The following is a 20,665-nucleotide window of genomic DNA, read 5'->3' as shown; positions in this document are numbered from 1 at the left end:
TCACCTTCTTCTTCCTCTTCTTCTTCTCATCACAAACATCAACCTCTACTCTTTTTTACCAGGACCATGGATGACCCCAAACCATGAGCTTCATAAGTACATACTCCTCGCCCGATCCATCGTCATTGTCGTCGCCATAGTACTCACGATATCTCTAGATAAATCCAGCAAAAGAGTCGCTCCCAAGAAGCCACAAAATCGTGGCGGCGGTGCCAGTTCTCTCAATCCCTCCTCGACCACCCCGTCATCCACCGAACATACAGCCTCCCCTGCTCCTGCTCCTCCAGCACTTGCCACATCTACTACATTGCATCCAGAGCCTCGAGCATCGCCAGCTAAACCCTCGATAACAATTGCCACAAAACCCCTCCCTCCAACCGAAGATGTTGCTATTTCTACAGCCGTTCCCACCCCATCAATCACCCCAGATACACAACCGCACCGTCGATCCCTATCACCCGTAATTACAAGACGAGATGTATCAAATCCGCCTCCAAGCCCACAGCTACAGCGGCCAAAACCTGCAGCACCTCGTCGAGCCGCTGGGATCCCAATATCCATGCCTGGTGCATCTCGTGGAAACCCAATATCTATGCCAGCTACCCGCCCACGGTCTCCAGAAGTGCATAGAATTCAACCCGTGCCTCGAGAACCGAGTCGCGAACGTTCTGAAGAGACTAGGTCGAGAAATCAGAGCCGAACTCCGATCCCCGCTATCGTTGTCAGCCAAGAGAAAGCACCAACGGCACCTTCGCCTGTTGTTCCTAAGGCCTCTCATTCTGCACCAGCTTCAGCTCCGACACTTGAAACCGTCATTCCAGATGCACCAGGTACCGACACTACTATTACCACCGCAAAATCAGCTACCAAACCTCGAAAACGGAAACGTCCCGCACCCGACAACCCCGAAGGCGACCCCGCTGACCCCGCTGCAGCATCAAACCCCCGCCCAAAACGTGGCCGAAAGCCCAAAACGACTCCTCAGAATGCCGAAAATCTTGAAATCGAACCCACAGTTGTTCGCATGACTGACCTTTGCCGGGACACCTTCATTGGGAAGAAATCGAAACTCTACGAGGAAATCGAAAAAATTGATTGGTTGGATGTTGTGAAAAAACAACGTGCTAGGAAAGCAGAAATCGAAGCCCGTCGGGCCGCTGGTGAAGATGTACAACTTGAAACTGTCGAGCAGAGGCTCGATCGTTTAGGACGGGAGAATTCATCTGCTAGAGGTGGAGGGGGCGCTGGTGGCATGGCGCCGCAGATGAGAATTGTGAATGGGCAACTTGTCTTGGATGAAACTTCCGTGCAGGTCGATAGAAGAGAAAGAGATGTGGGCGCCGATGGACCTTTGGAAACTATTGAAGAATCGAATTTAACACGGCGGGTAAACTCTGCGACATGGAGTAAGCGCGAGAAGACCGAAAGATGGGACGACGAAGAGACCGAGAGATTTTATCAGGCTTTAGGGATGTTCGGAACGGACTTTGAGATGATGAGCAAGATGTTCATGGGGAGGAGTCGGCGGATGTTGAAAAATAAGTTTGTAGTGGAAGAGAGGAGGAACCCTAGATTAATCACTGCGGCCTTGAAGAAAAAGGTCCCTGTCGATATGGCGGAGTACTCCAAGTTGGCAGCTAGGGAGTTTGGTGATGTGGAAGAGGTAGAGAGCCAACTAAGGAAGATTAGAGAAGAGCATGAGAAAGGGATGGAGGCCGCCGCAGCAGAAAATAGTGCTTTGACAAAGGAAAGGAACGAAGCAGCTCTGGCCGAATTAGCGAAGGCAGCCAATGGGGAGACGACAGTCAGCCATCAACCCGACCTGCACTCTAGTAAAAGGAGCAAGAAAGGCAAGGGGAAGTTCGTGTCAAAACAGAGTGGCGATAGCGGTGAGGTCGTAATGGGAAGTATAGAAGATTTTGCATACCTCAGACAATAACGATCTTTAATAGAAGGAGTAAAGAAGGTTGTTTTACCTGCGATTTCCTTTACGTTTTAAAAAGTCTTGAACCTGGCGTTTTTGGAGGAGATACCCTTGGGAGAGTCTTACCAGCTATAGTTTACAGTTTGCGCAAGATATTCTTTTTGAATAAATTCAATGATCTGATCGTAATCCCGTTAATTGGGGATCTTATATTTCTTTTCGGTGTTAATGCCCCATCATATATCCATGTAGAACCTTTCCTTCTTAACGATAGAAAAGTTCCTCCATCCCACCATGCTAAAAATCACATACCCATTGAGACCCCCGTAAAATGCATAGTTAAAGCCAAAGATCAATGTCTACCCTATGCTAGAAGAAAAAGGAGTAATAAAAGAAGAAAAGGATTCCGGATAACAAAAAATCGAAAGAAAAGGCTTAAAGAAACACCATCACATCAATCTTGATCATCAAGATTCTCCGGCAACAGCGCGTCGTCATTCAAGTCTTTTTGGTCGTACTATGACGCATAAGTAAACTCGGTCCCCCTACACGCCAGCCAGAACTCTTTGACTAGAGCATTCGTTCCTCTCCCGCCTCTCAAAGTGAATAATTTCTTGAGGAACATAGACTTATCCTCCACGCTAATTTTCTGCGAGGGGAAGGCGTCGCCATTGGAGAACATACTATTCTCGAGCCATTTACGAGCATGGAGTTGTTTGAATACCATCTTTTTTAGGGGTTCGGTAACATTGTCGAGTTCACTGCGTGCCGCACCACCACCGATCGCCTGCATGTATAGATTAGCTCCTTGATCAACCTTGACTATATAAGGTTCGAGAAAAAGGTCTTACCATGACGAGATTCTTCGCCAGTAGTTCTCCGGTCTGCTGTAGAATCATCTCAATCATCATCTTCTGCTCCTCACTGTCGCCAGCTGTTGTAATAAGATTTGTCCAAAACGTGCATGCTGTCTTTTTGGGGAACTGTTCCTTAGAAACGAGACTTGTGAGCGCAAGGGACAAAACTCGCCCCAGGACTGATTCTTGGACTTCCAGGAATAGGTGTAGATGCTTTGTTAATAACTTATTAGCGTATTCAAGGATATTATGCGCTAGCTCTGGATCCGTTTCGGGACCTATATTTTTTTTCATTAGTCAATAATAGTCATCTAGCATCAATTTCGATATGACATACCTTCTAAACTCTGGATAAGCCCAAACACATATCCAGTTAATCTCCTGCATTCATCATATCCCTCCGGGCTGATACAGTTGACAAAAGCACTTGCTGTTCCGATGACAATATCGTAGAACATCGACCTCGCACCGCACGACAACAAAAAGCCAACTACCAGACTAGGCGGGAAAACCAGCAGCCCGGGAGATGTCTCTGTGAACCCACAACGAAAAACATCACATGCCTCCTTTGTAACTTCCCTGTCCTTAGGAAAAGTACCTGAAATATCCTCGACGGTTTGGGCAAGGAATATCTGCAGCTGGTGGCCAGGCCCGTCGTCCCATATAGTCCGTGGTTTATGTGCGCCACTAATCTCATCGATAACTATGGGACCGTCGTCGGGTGCTTGAAGAGACTTGCCAAGACTAACAAGGCACCTGAGTGCGAGTAAAGCGCGCTCCTTCGCCTCTTCCTCGTATCTAGCAGACAAAAGTTGTTTTGCTGCGAAAAGGTCGCCAGAAATTGATGTGAGGAGGGGGTCGAGAGCACCAACTTTGTCTTCTTCGCGGTCAAGGGCTTGGATTAGGCAGCCTAAGGCACCAAGAACCCGTTCACGGCCAAGGCTTTCATTGGGATGGCGAGAAGCAAATATTTGATAGTGTTGGATGAAGGCGGGAAGCTCGGAGACGAGCTTAGTTCTGCATGAGGAACACAGAGAGAGAATGGATTTAGAGGCTTGGTTGATGAGTTTAGGAATAGTGAGGGAAGAAAATAGGAATGTGAGAGCACCGGGGAGGAGTTCGGTATGTTTCTCAAAATATTCGGAGTAGCTGCCTGTAGACTCGTTAGTGGACCCAATATACACAAGAAGTAACAACGATATTCATACCAATGACGCTAATGGCCGACAGCTTTGTCCGCGAGAGCTCAGAGTTTTCCGGGTTTGCAAGGATAGAAAAGAGAGGGGATTGGAACAATGCAGATAGATATGCGTACTCCTGTGGATCTGTTGTGTTAAGGCAATCTGCCAGTGCGTTTATGCAAAAAAGGCAGCTCTCTACTTCCTGCCAGTCGGGGGTTGGCGTATTGACCTGGTTTAATGCATGCTGGACCAATTCCACAAATAATTCAGCCTGTAAAACAGGATACGCCGTCTCCACCAGATCTGCGAAGTCCTTCCGGTATGATTGAAACCCATCTTTGTCGTCCTTATACCATTCTGCCAAGACATCTGGAGGAGGGATCCTAATCTTCATCCAGTATTCTTGGACAGCTCTAAGCAGATGACCACGACAAATATTCCACCATGGTGGCTTCTGCTCATCCTCTTTGGAGTAGTAATCGGTCATAAGTTCGGTAAGTGATGACCAGAATTCGAATTCGAGATTGGAAACTTCTTCATCGGCAATCGGGTACCCTGGCAATCGTAGTAAGCCATGAAGCATTTCCAGGATAGTTGTAGAGGTGTGCGAGTCCACCGAGAGAGCTAATCCCTTGAGATTTGATTCTGCAAATGCCACCAGCAGATGAGCGAAAGCATCTGTCTCTTCGCTATCGTAATCATCATGCTCCTTCGGTACCACTTGCGAAAACTTCGTTTGACCCCATGTGCCAGATATCCTTTCAGCCAGGACATGATTGTCTTCGGCGGTGTAGAAGTAGAAGCTATTAGTCAACATCTCTGTTACCGTTTCAGCAGAGATCCGGTATATCTGTGGGCTCTCCAGCCATTCAAATGTGATTCTTGTGATTGGTTGGAAAACCTGTAGAGCCTCGCTGGCCTCGCGGGTTGAATACGTCGCCCAAGACTGGGAAAAGTCAGCAATATCTTAGAAAATAGATTCACAAATAGAAGTTAGCAAATACCTGATAGCATCTTAGAGCTTCCTCGACAAGTGTAACTTGCTCCACACTAAGCTGGCTTAACGGACTACCTGGGCGGATCGAGATGTTAGGATGCAGAACAAAAACCATAATTCGTGCGACCACTTACCGGGTTCCATGAGAACGGTCATTACCACGCTAGCTGCATCCGGCGTATTCAAGTTCATTCCTTCGAAATATTTATGACTACCAGTACTGTTAGTTTAGGGACCATAGTAGCGACGGTAAAGATATAAAGTACCCTTTACTATTCCGAGACTCAATCTTTCCAACTTCCTCGATCAAAGTACGAGTGAAACCCACAATGACGGTCTTTGACAAATTGCTGAATGTAGCTAGTAGGGTGGACGTGGGTGGAAGATTATGAAGTCCTTCTTGCTGTACCCCGGATGTAACGCCAGCGAACCGACAAATGAGATGTCGAATACAGTATGTCCATAACGAAGGAAATCGGATATAGTAGTTGACGAGCGTGACACAGATCTTTCTCCATATAAACGGCTTGAATCCGACGTCGACAACCCGTATTAACCAGGTTATTAGCGTGTCTAGCAGTGCGAGCGCGTCATGTTCCGACAGTCCCTGCCTAAAGTTGCAAAAAGGCAAGATACAGTTAATAGAAGCTCAAAACCATTTTCGCCATAACAGATAGCAAAGAAAGACAGGACATACCAGTCGGTGTTAAGCTTGACCATCCAAGTGGAAGCTGCGAAGAACTGGACATGTTCATTGGAGCTATTACTGAGGGAGGTTGCCAAGAGCCATCCTTCTGGGGAACGCTGGAGCTTCTGCAGCACTCGGTTTATAGCGTGAACGTTGTCCGGTGTTGTGGAGGGGCTGTACAGGGCATTGATCAGACCCTCAACCTCCTCTATAGACCGCGGGGGTGGGGCATCGTCGTCGGTGATGCCAGGCACCATATTCTCATGAATGATTTGACAGCCAGTAAGCCTAGCTGTTCGGTAAACGGGATGTTTTTCTTTGTTTCTTTGGGTATCTAAGTCCCTGTGCAGCTGTGGAAAGGTTGGCTAGGTTTTTTTGGTGTAGTGGCTTAAGTAAGCGGCAAACAGGTCAAGAAATTGAAAGACAAGATGTCTCTGGCCCGCGTGGAAAGGAAGAAATCCGATTAGCGAAGTCGAAGCGGGAACAATGCAAGAACCGCTGATGCTTCTGATACTAAAAGACGAAGACGACGATGGGGGGTAGTTTGTATACAGAGATGAAGACGAAGGAGAATAAGAGGAAGCGGAAAGAAGAGGAAGAGGAAGAAGAAGTAGAAGAAGAGAGAAGGTTAGCCGGTAGCCAGAGAAGGGCCCGGGCTTTGATTGATCTGATTAATTAGTGATTCGGTTCCAGGTGCAGTGCAGTGCGAGTGCGTGCATTGTAGTGCTGATGTAGTATGATTCGATTGTTGACTTGCAAGCTGAAGCTCGATCTTAGCTACCTCCATGCAATCGATCCCTCTGACCTACACTAAGTACTACCTACCTAAGTACTTACATACATGTACTTACATACGTATGTAAAGGAAAGACCACCCTCGCAGCATAAGTAAGTAGGTAAGTAAGGACTAAAGTAAGTACATGACCTATTTCCCTAAGCTCTTCGGCTTCCAAGAAACTCGGACCCTAATTCCTCTACTTATACTTTCACTCAGACAGAAAAACAAAACGAGGCTGTGTTTGTCCGTCCATACAGCCGGCCCCATCCATCGGATTCCCTTCTTGGGAGCTCCAGTTGCCCGCCATCGAGCGAGCCTGTGCGAAGGGAAAATGTCATGATACGATACCAAGAAAGGCCAAGAACTCTGCCAAGCCCGTCCTGGAGGCCCAATGCCGGCCTATAGACACATGTCCTCACCGACCCAGCGCCAATATCTTTAAAGCAGTGCTGTATTTCTCTGTTCAGTTACTGCTTCGAGGAGGACGAGGATGGGGACGAGGATAAAGGTGAGGATAAAGACGAGGATGAGGGGTCGGTGGCCTTTGTTATTTGTATTTCATTGCATTTCATTGCATTGCATCCACCATCGCGTCGTACATCTGCTGCAAGACTTAGCTGTAGCTTGTAGCTCGTCGTTTGCAGTACGGTGCCGAAAGCGAAAGGGACCCCGCGGACGCCCAGCCCGATCCATTATATAATATCGGCTATGGTTCCGATATCCAACGCAGCCTAGTGTTGCATTTTTCGTCTGAACACTTGCATGCTCTTCCAACTGCCAGAATCATATTGTATTAGCTACGTTAATGCATCTTGGGTAGTCGTGCTTGGGGAGCTAATTAGCTAGGTAATCCAGGGATTGTGCCGGAGGCCCGAGGTCCCGAAATGGCAGTTCAAATTGCACCTACTTTCTGGACTCATCAATCATCTCTCGGGGTCTAGGTCTATTCGAATTCGGGAGACGTCGTGAATTCGCTAGTCTCGTTCCTAATATATTCAGACATTCGAGACAAGGCTATTTTATATAGAGGCATAGCAGTACCAATACAAGAAGAGTGAAAAGAACTGAAGTCGTGAGGAACGACTAAACGGTCAAATCTCTTCTCCATCCCACCCGGGTGACCCCATCCCCGTCAACCCTTCATCTTCCATCTCCATCTCCTCTTTCCACTCAGCCGGGGGCTTCCACCCCTCAACTCTCTCCCCAATCTTCGCATACTCATCAAACTCTCTTGCCAATCCTATAACATGCGCGTACCTATAATCCGGTACCAAAAGCGCACTAACATTCCCCAAAAACTGATTTTTACTGTCTTCAAAAGCATTTTGCATATATACAATATTCCACTGAGAATCCTCCATAGATTCTCTATAGCTCTTGGGTTTGTTTTCTGAAGAGTCTGCCTTTTCATGTATCTGATCACCGGCTTGCCCATCCTGTAGCGACCTTGCGAGTTGTTCAACATACTCATCACCTTTAACCCTCGAAACCCCCGTCCTCATCTTTTCAATATCAATAGAATATGCTTCGGAAGTGCTATAATCAATCCAATGCGGTTCTTGTTCAAACCCCTCGGGTGCCTTAAACTTCTGCAGATCCTCCCAATTCTCTGGAGCAATTACTCCGGGCTCCTCACCGCCCCGATCAAGATTGAGGTATTGAGCATTTGTGTTTTGAAGCCATTTTGAACGAGAATGCTTTGGGAATTCAGATTCATCTAGTATCTCGAGCGGAAGGTAGTGCAGACGAGGGTTGGCACTTGGAGGTGGACAGTCAAGGACGTTAAATATGATAACGGCTTTTAGGAAGTAGGGATGGTATGCTAGTGGTATTAGCGTGAGGTTAGTATGTCAATTACTTTTTGGAAAAGTTGTATAATATGTTAACTAATAGCTTGCAATTGACTAGCGTCTTACGATTTATAGGAGGTCCAGAATAATACTCCACAGCGATTAACCCCCTTGTTGGATCTGGAGTTGGGAAGTTTAAACACTTAGTGTTCATCCATCCCGGATTGATATCATAGATATCGGTATATGAAAGCGACGGCTTGAGCCCATTTCCCCAGGTGAATCTAACGAACCGACAAAATACGTTTGGTATGAATACTGCTAATATCGATGTAAGTTGGAATACGCATGCCGTAGTTTGGGGTGACATCATCTTCATCCTTATCGATATACCCTCGAGCCAACATGTATAACTACCAACGGTATTATTGATTAGAAACTCCTCACATATAATATATACATTCCCCTTTCGGCGCGTCTGGCTTCAAGGCTCGAGCTCTATAGCTATAAATCTATAATTGCCATTGATGCTTAACGTTTGCGTCCTGTAAACTGGCTCAAGGGATCTGGAATCTGCTCACCAGGCCTGCAGGTCGCCTACCCTCCCTGTTAACCTCAAAATGGGGACGACGACCGGTACCGGTACCGGTATTATTGTCACGCATATACGACGAAAAAGATCAAAGGGCCCCTTATACACGTGGATATACATTACGAAAGTTACCATGACATTATTGTATTTCTTTTTAGTTCGAAAAGGCTTTAAAGAAAAACAATTCCGACGATCGGGGGGAAAGTAGCCATACAGAACAAGTATAGAAACCGGAGCAAATTATGTGCACGAGAAGTAAAAGGAGACATGCAGAAAGGAAACAATGATAAAAAAAAAAGAGAATAATTTTAATTTAATTTACAAACCAAGTAATGAAATTTTATGAGGGATAATCCATCACTCCTCCCTCTCTCCACATATTCTCTGGACAATTCGTATCCAAACTATTGCTCCGAGCAACATAACACTTAGATATTATTATCCGCTGCTGCGAATGTTGAAAGATAAACCTCCGAGCAACAATCCACCCCTTTTTTCCCCACCACTAGAAAGCTAATATCGTTTAACCGATCATCTGGCCGAGCTGATTGCCAACGTCTCCCTCCTTAGCAGCAATTTCGAAATAACCGTAGATGATGCTAGAACGTATGTTAGTTTGCGTCAGATTTGTTAAACCGAGTGGAAAAGACTTACGTAACGGCCAACAAGATACCAGTACCACTTCCAAGAGCGCCCAAAAGGTCAGAAGCAACAGACAAAGCACCAATGCATGCGCCACCGAAAGCGGCAGCAGTAGGAATAACCCTCTTCAATTCCTTGTACATGCTCTGCTCACGATGTCCAGACATAACGAGGCCCTGTTCCTTGAGCTGCTTGGCGACATCACGTGGGCTAGAGCCGCTGACTTCAATCCAGGTCTTCGAGAACACGGCACAGGCGGTGAGCATGAAGATGATGTAGATCAAGGTGTGGATAGGGTCCAGGAGAGCCTCGGTGATGTTAAGGGGTGGGGACATGTAGTAGGTAATTCCTGAAGTGGCAAAGAGCTGGGCGGAGCCTTCCTTTGGTTCCCAAACACCGAGAAGACGGACAAGGAGGTTATCCGAGAAACGGGAGTAAAGAACCTGAGAGAGGAGGAAGACGTTGGAGCAGAGGGCGGACTGAAGCATAATTGGCATATTGCTGGTGTAGAAGAGACGAACTGGGTAAGTTCCACGAGCACCACGGTTGCGGGAAGACTTGACTGGGATTTCGACACGGAATCCCTGGAGGTAGATGACGGAGGCGAAAACAACGAGAGTAGCGAGGAGGTTCATGATGTTGGGGAGATTTTGGCGGTAGAAAGCCTCCTGAAGAGCACGTTGCTTGTTTGGCCAAGTAAAGAGGAGATGGAAGAAGGCAATGATAGCACCCTCGAACTCAGGTCCACGGCCAGTGTTGATAGTGGTAGGGCTGAAAGCCTTCCAGATGATACTCTCGCAGATGTTGGTGGCGATAAAGAGAGAGATACCGGATCCCAATCCATAGCCTTTCTGAAGAAGTTCGTCGAGGAGGATAACGATGAGACCGGCGACGACAAGCTGGACGACCAAGAGGATGCAAATACCGGCACCAAGATCACTTGGTTGACCATAGAGACCAGTCAAAACGTAGACAGTGGCTTGTCCGAGTGACAGGATGATAGCGAACACTATGGATCATAGTTAGCAGGGTGTTATAGATAATAGAAGCCACGTGCACATATTTATCAAGCTTTTGACTAACATTTCTGGGCGGTTTGGTATAATTCACGGTCAGACTTCAAGTCGAGGTTAACATCAATCATGTGGGTACCAGCCAAGAGCTACCAAGGGTCTGTTAGCGACTGCCTCAAACTTGTATTTGAATGTCGTTCCTATCATACCTGGAAGATCATGCCGGAGGAGATAATGGGTGTAATTCCGAGTTCCATCAATGTACCTCTATTGCTAGCCAACATCATACGGAGCCAGTATAAGGGATCCGATGTCTAGAGAGCGGTTAGAGCGTGTTATTTGTATAGATTTTCTAGGCTTCGTGCCAATTGTACTAACATCTGACGAGACAATACCATATAAACTAAATATTCCATCACAGTTAGTCAATTGTCTTTACGCATCTGAAATACACGTTATGTGCAATATTGTGGGGAAATGGGTGACATACGGCATCTGGCTCATGACCAAGAAAATGAGCAGTGTCAACTATTCCAGAAATACGGTCAGGAACCTCGATCTCTTCTCTAATACATTAATGCCTCGTATTCGACGGGCATGAGCGTTTACTTACACCTGTCCACATCAGGCGCTGCTCAAACTTTACTTTTCGCTCTGGCGCAGCCACCTCCGGAAGGAGGGGCAAGAACGGTTTAATTAAATCGAGAAATCGTACTAGATGAAGCCAGTCGCATGGTCAGTTACAGAAGATATCCTTTAAGAGAAATGAAACCAGATGGTCGTTCGAGACGTACAGCTACTCATGGTGGCGATATAGGAGTCAGGGTAGGTGGCGGGATGAGGATGAAGAGGAAGAGAGAATTCGGCTCCTGCACCTCAATTGCAGTGAAGCCTGGTGAATAAGAGTATCGTTGGTCTGGCTGTCGACAATGGCTCGCCCAGTCCTTGTCGTCGTAAAGGGTTATTGTTATTAGAAGAGTCGTGAGAAAGAAAGAAGTGGAAGAGGGTGAAGGTTAAGGTTAAGGTTAAGGGACTGTCGGACGAGGTAATGTTGTCATGAAGGCAGCCTCTTAATGGGGTTGGCTAGGTGTTGTAGTTGAGTACACGGTAACTCGTTTTACTTGTTTTGTGTGCTTGGGCGCCCTAAACAATACCCTGTCCTGTGGCCTGCCTCTTGCTGTTCTGGGCGCTCGAAACGAACGCCAGATTGCGTTCACAATTTCTAGAATCTTGTACACTATCTAATCTTTGTCCAGTAGGATCGCGTAGAATACGTCTGAACGGCTTCATATCTCAATAGGGAGAGTTCATGCTTTTTTTTCCGGGGACAGGATATTTACTTCATCGCACTGCAGAATTGAATCACGATACTATATTGGATACTGTGGCAGAATAAAATATTCAATGCATCGTGACAATTACCACACACGCAACACAGACAACTGCATATTCGGCGTTGTTAAACTCCTGCTACGTGATACACACTTCGAACCCTTAACTTCAATATCATCATCTAGAATGCGCCATTCACAGGAGCATTTTGCACACGAAATAAGTCTGTCTCTGGAAGTAGAGGCGTACGTGTGCGCGTGTTAATATGAATTTGCTCCATTATCATGCCACGCGAGCTAGTTGGTAATCGTCTTGGAACTAGTTACAGTAGCGTGGTGCCCAGCGTTGTCTACCAATATATAATCCATCCTACTACAACATTCGTACCGAGATATCTAAATATCCGGAAATTTCCTAAAATGGTATGTTGAGAGGCATCGGTGTTATTATAACATTAATATAGCCGCGAATACTAAATGCCTAATATTATAATCTCTGGATAGGGCTATAGGATGTGAGAATGGTCCAGACATTAACACACCACCCAAACTTCCCAAGGCAATTGGTACTAGGTAAACTTGTGAATTCTCCCTAGCTTCGTATATATAGAAATCGATTAATCAAGTAGATTAGAGTTTATTAATCATCATTTTATTATTTTTAAAGTTTTTAAGGTTTTTACTGGGTACGAGACAAATGATTGGTATTATTATACCTAATTTAGTTAATTTAATTTCATGATTTAACCTCTTTCTTTGCAATATTTGATCAAAAGTTGGCATCATTTCTTCCAAAGGGATATGAATCTAGTTTAGCTGTCGCTGTAAAGCTCCATGGAAACGCTCGAGCAGGCCGGAGTTAGGCCAATGCTTCCGACTTCGAATTCAAGGCTGGGACCAAAGCTCCACCTCACTGGAACATGGGGCCGAGGTCTAATATTTATAATATTAATAACTCTACTACTCTACTGTTAAATTTGCAAACATCATCTGAATAAAGCTCTGGTCGCTATGCATGCATGACCGGTACTTAGTACTATATATAACCAATATATTAATACTTAACTTGGGGAGTTTTCCACACTCGTAGGTTAAATAAGCCCGTGTTCGGGTATGTAACAAATGTTAACCTCTGACCTAAACAGACGGCACCTTTCACCGAGTAAAGATCCTCAACTTTAGGGCACACAAGCCTGAGGCTATATATGCGACAGGATTGTAATAAATACAATTGAAACAGTTCGGCGGATTTGTATTAGTGAATTCAAAAGTAAATTAATTTTCGTATGGTGGGAATGCGTATATAATCTTGTTATAGTATAGGAAAGGGCCAGAAAAAATAATTCGAGTCCAGTTTTATCCCCGAGACTAGTGGATTCGGAAATTAATTATACACGTCGCAGCAGCAATTAATTCTGGTTTACGAGATGAACTGTACTGTACTGGTCGATGGTACCCGAATTCGAATATTAGAATTATGATATTTTAATATTACCAGTTTACTAAACTGTATAGGGTATTTCGTAAGAGCTTTTTGTATTAAATGAACCTGATACAAAGATCTTAAGCTAATTAAGATAGTTTAACTAAATACCTACTTAAGTACCTAGCTTACCTAGCCTATCATTCCGATCAAACTAAGAGCCCTGAATAGCTGAATATCACGAGGATCATGAATATCCGTCGAAGAAAGAAATGCGGACGAAAATGCAACATGGTAACTGTGTTGTCGGCGCCCATGCGACCCGGCGCCCAAAACAGGCTAACCTAGAGGTACCCCAGACCTGAGCTTGGCTGACCGTCGCCATTATCCCGCTCCACTATCACCCGACACCATCCCAGGCCACTAAGCTATCCAGCCATACGATGATACCTCTGTGATCAAACCTACCAATATCACTCATCGACTTTTCATCAAGGAGCCACTAGCCCAACATGACGACAAAGTCCGCCGCGATTCTAAGTGCCGATAATAACCTTCTCCTCGTTAGTGGCAATAATGTTCCCAACAGTCTAAGCTTGAGTGGATCTCGACTTTTACTAACACCCAACATTGGTGATGGCATATAGGAAGAACCTCTTCTTCGACTACCCCTCGAGGTTCTCCGAAAGATCTTCAAGTCCTCCCAGAGATACATCGAGAACGATGGTAAAAAGCTTACCGAGCTTGCCCGAGATGCCGGTGCCAAAGCCCCGCAGGTCTCACAAGAGGCGTCCCTCGAGAGTCTCAACGCTATGATTACCCGCATGCAAACTCTCAAACGGAAGATGGAAACTCTTCATGAAGAGGAAAAGGTCGTACACGCACAATCTCGGAAACGTGTTTCGCATCTAAATGATCTACATTCTCTTTCGTCATTACTAGAAGATGGCTACGAATCGTGGAGTAAAATCCGTTTAGACCGGTTTATGGTAGACTACATGCTACGGAATGGATACAGCAACAGCGCAAAACAATTAGCCCAAAAGCAGGGTATTGAGGAATTGGTGGATGTAGACGTGTTTGTCCAATGCTGGACTATCGAGGAGAGCTTGAGGAATAAGAAAACGACCGAGTGCCTAGCTTGGTGCGCGGAGAACAAGAACTCGTTAAAGAAAATCAAGAGTACCCTTGAGTTTGAATTGCGTCTGCAGGTTTACATCGAATATGTGAGGGAACGGAAGTTAAAAGAAGCAGTTACGTACTCGCGGAAGTATCTCTCTGGCAGTTGCGACACCCACACTACAGAATTTCTTCGCGCGTCTTGCATACTGGCTTTTCCTCCTGAAAGGCCTGGCCCATATAAAGTAAGTTACCATATTGCATCATTGGCGGGGTAGCTCTGCTAATGCGATGATTTGGGATAGGCCCTATACGCTGAGGGTCGCTGGGACCATTTGGTGAAAACATTTGTATCGACCCACCATAGCCTTTACAACCTACCCCAAGAACCTCTACTCCATGTTGCTCTTGCTGCCGGACTATCATCGTTGAAAACTCCAAGTTGCCATTCTACTCTATCGACAAGGCATAATACTGCCTGTAGCGTTACGAGTTTATGCCCAATTTGTTCTACGGAACTCAACGAGTTGGCCAAACCGGTACCATATGGGCATCATACTACTAGCTGGGTAGACCATGACCTCATAGTGCTGCCGAACGGAAGGGTCTATGGAACAAAACGACTTTCGGACTTAGCGGGGAAGCTTGGCCTCGACAGTGGGAAGTACAGAGACCCGATCTCGGGCGAAGAATTTGAAAGGGCAGATGTTCGAAAAGTGTTTATTTCATAATATCGAGGGGACTGTATACGTTACCTCTATCCAAAGCTAGTAACTTCTCGGATAATGCGATATCATGGCGTTTTGGGGAACCGGCCTTTTTGCAAAGTTTGCGGTGGGACGGAATGTATTATATGGAAGGGTAGTTTGGATTCCTGGTAGCAACGTTCTTGTTTTTCGTAGCGTCTTATTATTCTCGCCGCTCTATAACAATACTCAATAGCAATGAAACCTTTTAAACCGCCAGCCACCGTAAATACATATGTACCTTTTTGTTCTATTTCTCAGGAAAGTGTGGTGTATTGTCTGAGCGCTGGCGTTTCCGCTATCACGAGGCAAGTCTGACCTGGTGTCGCCGTTGAATGGTGTTCCGACGCGATCTAAACCCTCGCTAAACATTTCCTAACCACGTTCACCATCCTTTAAACTCGCCTTCCCTCACATCACGACCTCATCACCATCATCCAACATACATCAAACCAACCTACCTCAAACCTGACGATCCTTTCAGACTAAATTCTATAGAATCAATCCGTCGGCCTAACTGGAGCCGAATGAGACCGAACTTATAGCGAAGGCAACATCACTGAGGACCACCTCGGTGGGTTCGCCATCATATTGTCAAACCGCACCCTCTTCCACGACAACCTGTAAGGTGGAACTTTGCATAACGTCGCTGTTGCTCATTGTATCTGACTGGAACTCGCTATATAGTCGGCGACAATGAAGGGCCTCGACGAAGACTGGCCTACGGCCGTTCACCAGCGGGAAGTGCAAGGCATGCGAAATAGCGATTTCATAGCTCTGGTGCCGGTTCGGGCGACACAGTCGGCCTCAGTTCAACAACGACACGAACTCGAAGTACGGCGGCCTGCAAAACCGCCAGTAAACCTCTCCACTCTCCGACATGAGTTAAAGCACCCGAATATATCGGAGGAGGACATGTTCAAGGATGTAAGATAATAATACTCACCACAACCTCTGATTACCACCACCGGCTGCGATTACTTTTCCAAGTCGAAGCCTCTTACTACAATATTACGGATTGTTAACGCGACCATGTTTACCTCCCTCTTCGCAATGGATTCTGAAAGGCTGTACAAGTGCGAAAACGACGAGTGGAGGAGTATGACAAAGAACGAGAACGAAATCGCCTTAATGCGGCCCGACGGATCATCGATGGCCATAAAGAGCTGGTCGGAATCTGTATTCAGATGTGCCCTCGATGGGATCGCCTACGCCGCGCCAACAATAAATCCGCTATCAGCACATACGAAGTAGACGAAAATGGTTATTTTGGTGAAACCCGAGCTGTCAAGTCCTGGCATCGCCCTGCCGCCGGGGATGCAGAGGACCTCCCTGAAGACCTCCGAACCGAAGAGACTTTGATGAAGACGATGGACTACCTTGTGCACGATATTGTCAACAAATGGGCGTTCTCGAACTGTCAAAACTTTGTTTGGGATAGGACAAGGTCGATTCGCCAGGATTGTTCGATCCAGGGCTTGAACTCGGATGCTGTGATAGAATGTTATGAGAGGATAGGACGCTTTCATATATTTTCGTTGCAGCAACTGTCACATAACGAGAATTTCCAGCGAGGGCAGGAACTAGAGCAATTGTCGAAAACATTGATTTCGTTAAACGAATTATACGATGACCGGAGGCGATTAATCAAACAAGGGAAGAGGCAGTACAATGCCGAGACTGACTTCGAATCTGAATTCCGGGCTTACACTCTTGTATCAAATCTTTACAACCCACTACAAATCGCCAGAGCCCTTCAACTGCCACCTAGGTTACTCGAGACCCCAATTTTTAGAATCGCCCTTTTGCTGTTCAAATATGCCCAGAGGGCGAATCACGATGACAGAAATTTGTTCGGAAATACATCAAAGTCAGGGACCACACTCAATTGGTCCTCTCACTTCTTTGACCTGGTATACGATCCATCGACACCATATCTCCTAGGCTGTCTAGCAGCCCTCGAATTCATGAATGTCAAGAAAGGTGCTATTAAGACCTTTGAAAGAGGTTTCCCACCTCAGAAGAAAGCTAGTCGTTTGACCCTTCTACAAAATTTGGTGGACGCTTCGTCAGAGCAAGATATCAAAAGTGCGGTGGAGAGATATGGCTTAAAGACTTCTGAACATGACGGGGCTGTCTTCATGGTATGTCCGCGGAAGAGCCAGCGATCTACATGGATAGGTAATCTTTATCGCAAAATCATCATTTAAATACTTATGCTAATAGAATTAGCACAACCCCCGCCGATCACACCGCCATTTCCCTTGACTGTTGAGATCAAGAGAGGACAAGATGCGAATGGAGAATTCGTTCCCGCTAAGTTTTTCATCGATGAACCAGGGTGCTATCGCCGTGTGGTTAGCCAGCTGTGCGAGGAAGAAGTCGACATTAAATACAATGACCCAGTGGCGCAAGAACCGGCAAGAGATGGGCCGGCGCATATTGTGCAATTTGCGTCTAGTTGGGAGTCGGTTGGAACCTTTGTGACTGACCCCCGGGATGTGGTGGATGAAGACTATGCAGAGAGTGCCCTCTTTGACTTGATAACCAATACCAGGAATGGCAGAGTTCCAGCGAACCGAGCCCAAGATGTAGTCGCTTTAATGGCGAAGAAGAAAAAGAAATTCGGAAAGCATACATTTTCACAAGGTATACTTGATCCCCGGTGACTTAAATTTCAATGTTTGCTAAAATAATAGGACAGCCCCGGCTAGAACTGTGAAACAACCAGTACGACAACCGGCACAGCGCCAGCAATCACCCTTCCAAGGATTTACAAAAGCCGGGGTTACGAGTAATAGCACAGCTCCAACCCCGCTACATCAGCCCCCCAGCCAGTTCAAAGCTCCGGTGGCCCCGCCTGCCTTCCCATCCCAAACAACGACACGGGAGTCGAGTCCTGCTGTTCAACCTCCTGTTGTATCAGCATTTGGTACTCGGCCCCCCGTAGTATCTGCGTTTGGTGCTCCAGTTTCGGCATTTGGCGGGCAGGCTCAACCCGTATCTGCATTTGGACCGAGACCAGCGGCCCTTCCTCCGCCTGCGTTTGGCACTGCAGTATCAGAGAAACCTCCTGCATTTGGTAAACCAGTTGGTACTTCAGCCCCCCTTCGATTTGGCCAGAAGCTGCCTGAGAGCGCGGCGGCGCTAGCCCCGGCATTTGGCCAGAATCCAAATACCGCATCGTCAGGCACGCCACCTCCCCAGTCCGTGTTCCAATCTGTTACAAACGCATTCCACCCACCGGCGCCTCCGGTTTCCGCCTTTGCATCACAGCAGCCAGCCCAACCATTAGATAAAAGTTCCGAAAAGCAGCCGGTGTCAGTATTCAGCACTAAGCCTACGGCTCATGTAGATGCACCAGTCTTTGGCCTGAAGTCAGCAGAGAGTCCGTCAAATATTGAAGTAAAACCCACACCTGTATCTTTGTTTAATCAAAAACAAGCCGCTGTCCCTACAGGCCAACCTGGATCACAAGGGCTATTCGCGGACGCTATCGCCAAAGGTTCGCCATCAGCATTTGCAGACACTTCCTCTCTCAACCCCGGGGCATCGTCATTTGTTCCAAGCCGGGCACCAGCCTTTAAACCTCCTGTAACTTCAGTGTTTGATGCACCTAAGCCAACTCCATCCCAAGAATCTGGCCCGTCGATATTTGACTCGCAGCCGCCTAAAGAGCCTGTTGTAAGCTTCTTTCCGGCACCAGTACCAGAAGCAAAAACTGTTCCTCCAGTACAGCCATCAGCGCCGTCTATATTTTCCACAACTCCGGCTAGAGAACCTCCCAAATCGATATTCGACACAGCACCGCAGCAGCCCATATCCAGCTTCTTTCCTTCGAGTGCACCAGAAATCGAAGCGTCAAAACTAGCTGTACCACAATTCCCAGCTTTAACCAGCACACCTCAGGTTCCTCCGCCGCCGTCGTTCTTTCCACCCGCACTACCAACGACTACTCCGCAGGTTCCTCCCCCAGGAACATCCATTTTCGACCAAGCTCCACCTAAAAGCTCAAGTGTACTTGAGAACACCACTCAGACACCGTTTGTACCGAAACCTCTAGTGACTTCCGAACAATCGACACCAAAGGAGCCGCTAACTTCAGATCAGCCGCCATCCCACACCTCCAAGCCCCTAATACAGATTATCGAAGATTTAGATTCAACCGAGGAAGAAGTCCCACCGCCGAAAAGGGTGAGGCTGGCACCATCAGGGCTTCCCATCCCTGAGGATGCCAAGGTACAAGACGAAAATCTTCCAACTCCAACTGCATTGACATGGCGCGACGTAATTAGGCCAATCCCAGATGAATTCATCCGAAAATTTGATGCGAAACGTGATGCCGAACCTTGGTATCCAGGAATAGATTCCCTGAGTAAATTCCAATATACCGACATCACGGAGCTCGCTAGTCTACGTCAGGAACTGAAGAACTCTGCGTGGCACCAGCTTCAATTATCGGAATGTAATCCTAATGGGATACCAGCACTTTTGGAGGCGAGCCCGCCGAATACATGGCAGCTGCAGATTGTTTGTGCGGATGAAAGGAAGAAATCATTGAAGTGGTTCATGAATAAATTCGGGGGGTTAGTGAAGAGGGATGGAGAGGATACATATCAAGACGAGCATGTGGCCAGTTCCCATATGAGAGGACAGGATGGCATGATTGGGGGGGTTATCTTCGGGTGCACGGCAACGAGTTCAAGCAGGGGATGGAAGAAGATACTGGCGCATGACAAGGGTGTGCTACATCGAACAGTTCAAAATGCACTAAAGAAGCCTCCAGAAGGCAAGATTCAGGTTCTGGTGCTTGCATATACAGGTGAAGGCGCATCGAGGAAAGCGCAAATAAAGAATATAAGATCTGCTTTAGGCACGCTTGAACTCGAAAGAGGGGGTAAAGTCAAGATAAAGGTTCTGGTAGTAGAAGAACTGGCAGATTTAAAGATGCTAGACAAGGTTGTGAAGGAGTTTGGCATCGAGGCAAGAAAGGAACAAGAGGCGGCAGAGGCGGCAGAAGCGAGACAAGAATTTGCGCTTTCTTCTATTGTCATCGACGAGCCGACTTCATCTGTGCGCCGAAAACGATCTTTAGACGCATTGGACGAACTTCTAACGGCGCAACTACTATTGAAGAGTGAAACCCCAAATAATGGGGACAAGAGTAGTTCTAAGAATAAAAGTACTGTGAAGAGACGACGGTACACGGATTTCAAAAAACCGCCAGCACATATCTACGGATTGCCGACTGTCGAGGATGAATCTAAGAAAACGACGCTGCACGAAAAGAAGCTCAAGAAACGGATATCGATAGAAGAAATTACCGACTCGAAGAGAAGAAAGGTCAAGGCTGCGACTGACCATGTCTCGAAGGCTCTTAATTCTGTGTCAGCGAAGTTCGATGCTTGGGCTCTGCCAGATGGTGATGATGATCTGTTGGCTGCAGATTCTATGTTGGATAAGACTCCGCCTGGCCTTGGGGCTATGCTGGAGGGTTTTTTCGGGCCGGTCGAAGATTGGGATGATTTTAGTCTCGGAGGAAGGGACGACGTTGTATTTTGAAAAAATATACATCGGCGAGTGA

The 20,665-nt window shown here is 46.7% G+C and overlaps 6 protein-coding genes across 6 annotated transcripts; 3 read left to right on the top strand and 3 right to left on the bottom strand.

Moving 5' to 3' along the window:
• Positions 1-70: 70 nt before the first annotated feature.
• On the top strand, positions 71-1,939 carry AOL_s00215g699 (uncharacterized protein; the record flags this gene model as incomplete). The annotated part of the gene is made up of 1 exon (XM_011129901.1): positions 71-1,939. One exon carries the CDS (start codon positions 71-73, stop codon positions 1,937-1,939), a length of 1,869 nt encoding a protein of 622 aa, XP_011128203.1.
• A 502-nt stretch (positions 1,940-2,441) lies between these two features.
• Positions 2,442-5,904, bottom strand: AOL_s00215g698 (uncharacterized protein; the record flags this gene model as incomplete). Its single annotated transcript, XM_011129900.1, has 8 exons — positions 2,442-2,711; positions 2,776-3,059; positions 3,119-3,934; positions 3,990-4,908; positions 4,967-5,034; positions 5,094-5,170; positions 5,226-5,570; positions 5,657-5,904. The coding sequence occupies 8 exons, from the start codon at positions 5,902-5,904 to the stop codon at positions 2,442-2,444; spliced, it is 3,027 nt and encodes a 1,008-aa protein (XP_011128202.1).
• A 1,612-nt stretch (positions 5,905-7,516) lies between these two features.
• AOL_s00215g697 (uncharacterized protein) lies at positions 7,517-8,594 on the bottom strand (the record flags this gene model as incomplete). Its single annotated transcript, XM_011129899.1, has 2 exons — positions 7,517-8,247; positions 8,342-8,594. 2 exons carry the CDS (start codon positions 8,592-8,594, stop codon positions 7,517-7,519), a joined length of 984 nt encoding a protein of 327 aa, XP_011128201.1.
• Positions 8,595-9,330: 736 nt separating this feature from the next.
• On the bottom strand, positions 9,331-11,266 carry AOL_s00215g696 (uncharacterized protein; the record flags this gene model as incomplete). Its single annotated transcript, XM_011129898.1, has 8 exons — positions 9,331-9,406; positions 9,462-10,458; positions 10,533-10,611; positions 10,672-10,776; positions 10,841-10,865; positions 10,953-10,990; positions 11,076-11,176; positions 11,257-11,266. The coding sequence occupies 8 exons, from the start codon at positions 11,264-11,266 to the stop codon at positions 9,331-9,333; spliced, it is 1,431 nt and encodes a 476-aa protein (XP_011128200.1).
• Positions 11,267-13,728: 2,462 nt separating this feature from the next.
• Positions 13,729-15,066, top strand: AOL_s00215g695 (uncharacterized protein; the record flags this gene model as incomplete). The annotated part of the gene is made up of 3 exons (XM_011129897.1): positions 13,729-13,779; positions 13,864-14,580; positions 14,641-15,066. The coding sequence occupies 3 exons, from the start codon at positions 13,729-13,731 to the stop codon at positions 15,064-15,066; spliced, it is 1,194 nt and encodes a 397-aa protein (XP_011128199.1).
• A 711-nt stretch (positions 15,067-15,777) lies between these two features.
• On the top strand, positions 15,778-20,643 carry AOL_s00215g694 (uncharacterized protein; the record flags this gene model as incomplete). The annotated part of the gene is made up of 4 exons (XM_011129896.1): positions 15,778-16,008; positions 16,149-17,262; positions 17,314-17,730; positions 17,786-20,643. The coding sequence occupies 4 exons, from the start codon at positions 15,778-15,780 to the stop codon at positions 20,641-20,643; spliced, it is 4,620 nt and encodes a 1,539-aa protein (XP_011128198.1).
• Positions 20,644-20,665: the final 22 nt, after the last annotated feature.

Source organism: Orbilia oligospora (assembly GCF_000225545.1).
Source record: "Orbilia oligospora ATCC 24927 unplaced genomic scaffold scaffold00215, whole genome shotgun sequence".
Classification (NCBI taxonomy): domain Eukaryota; kingdom Fungi; phylum Ascomycota; class Orbiliomycetes; order Orbiliales; family Orbiliaceae; genus Orbilia; species Orbilia oligospora.
Note: the sequence above shows the minus strand (reverse complement) of the source record. Positions and strands in the feature narration are given on the sequence as shown.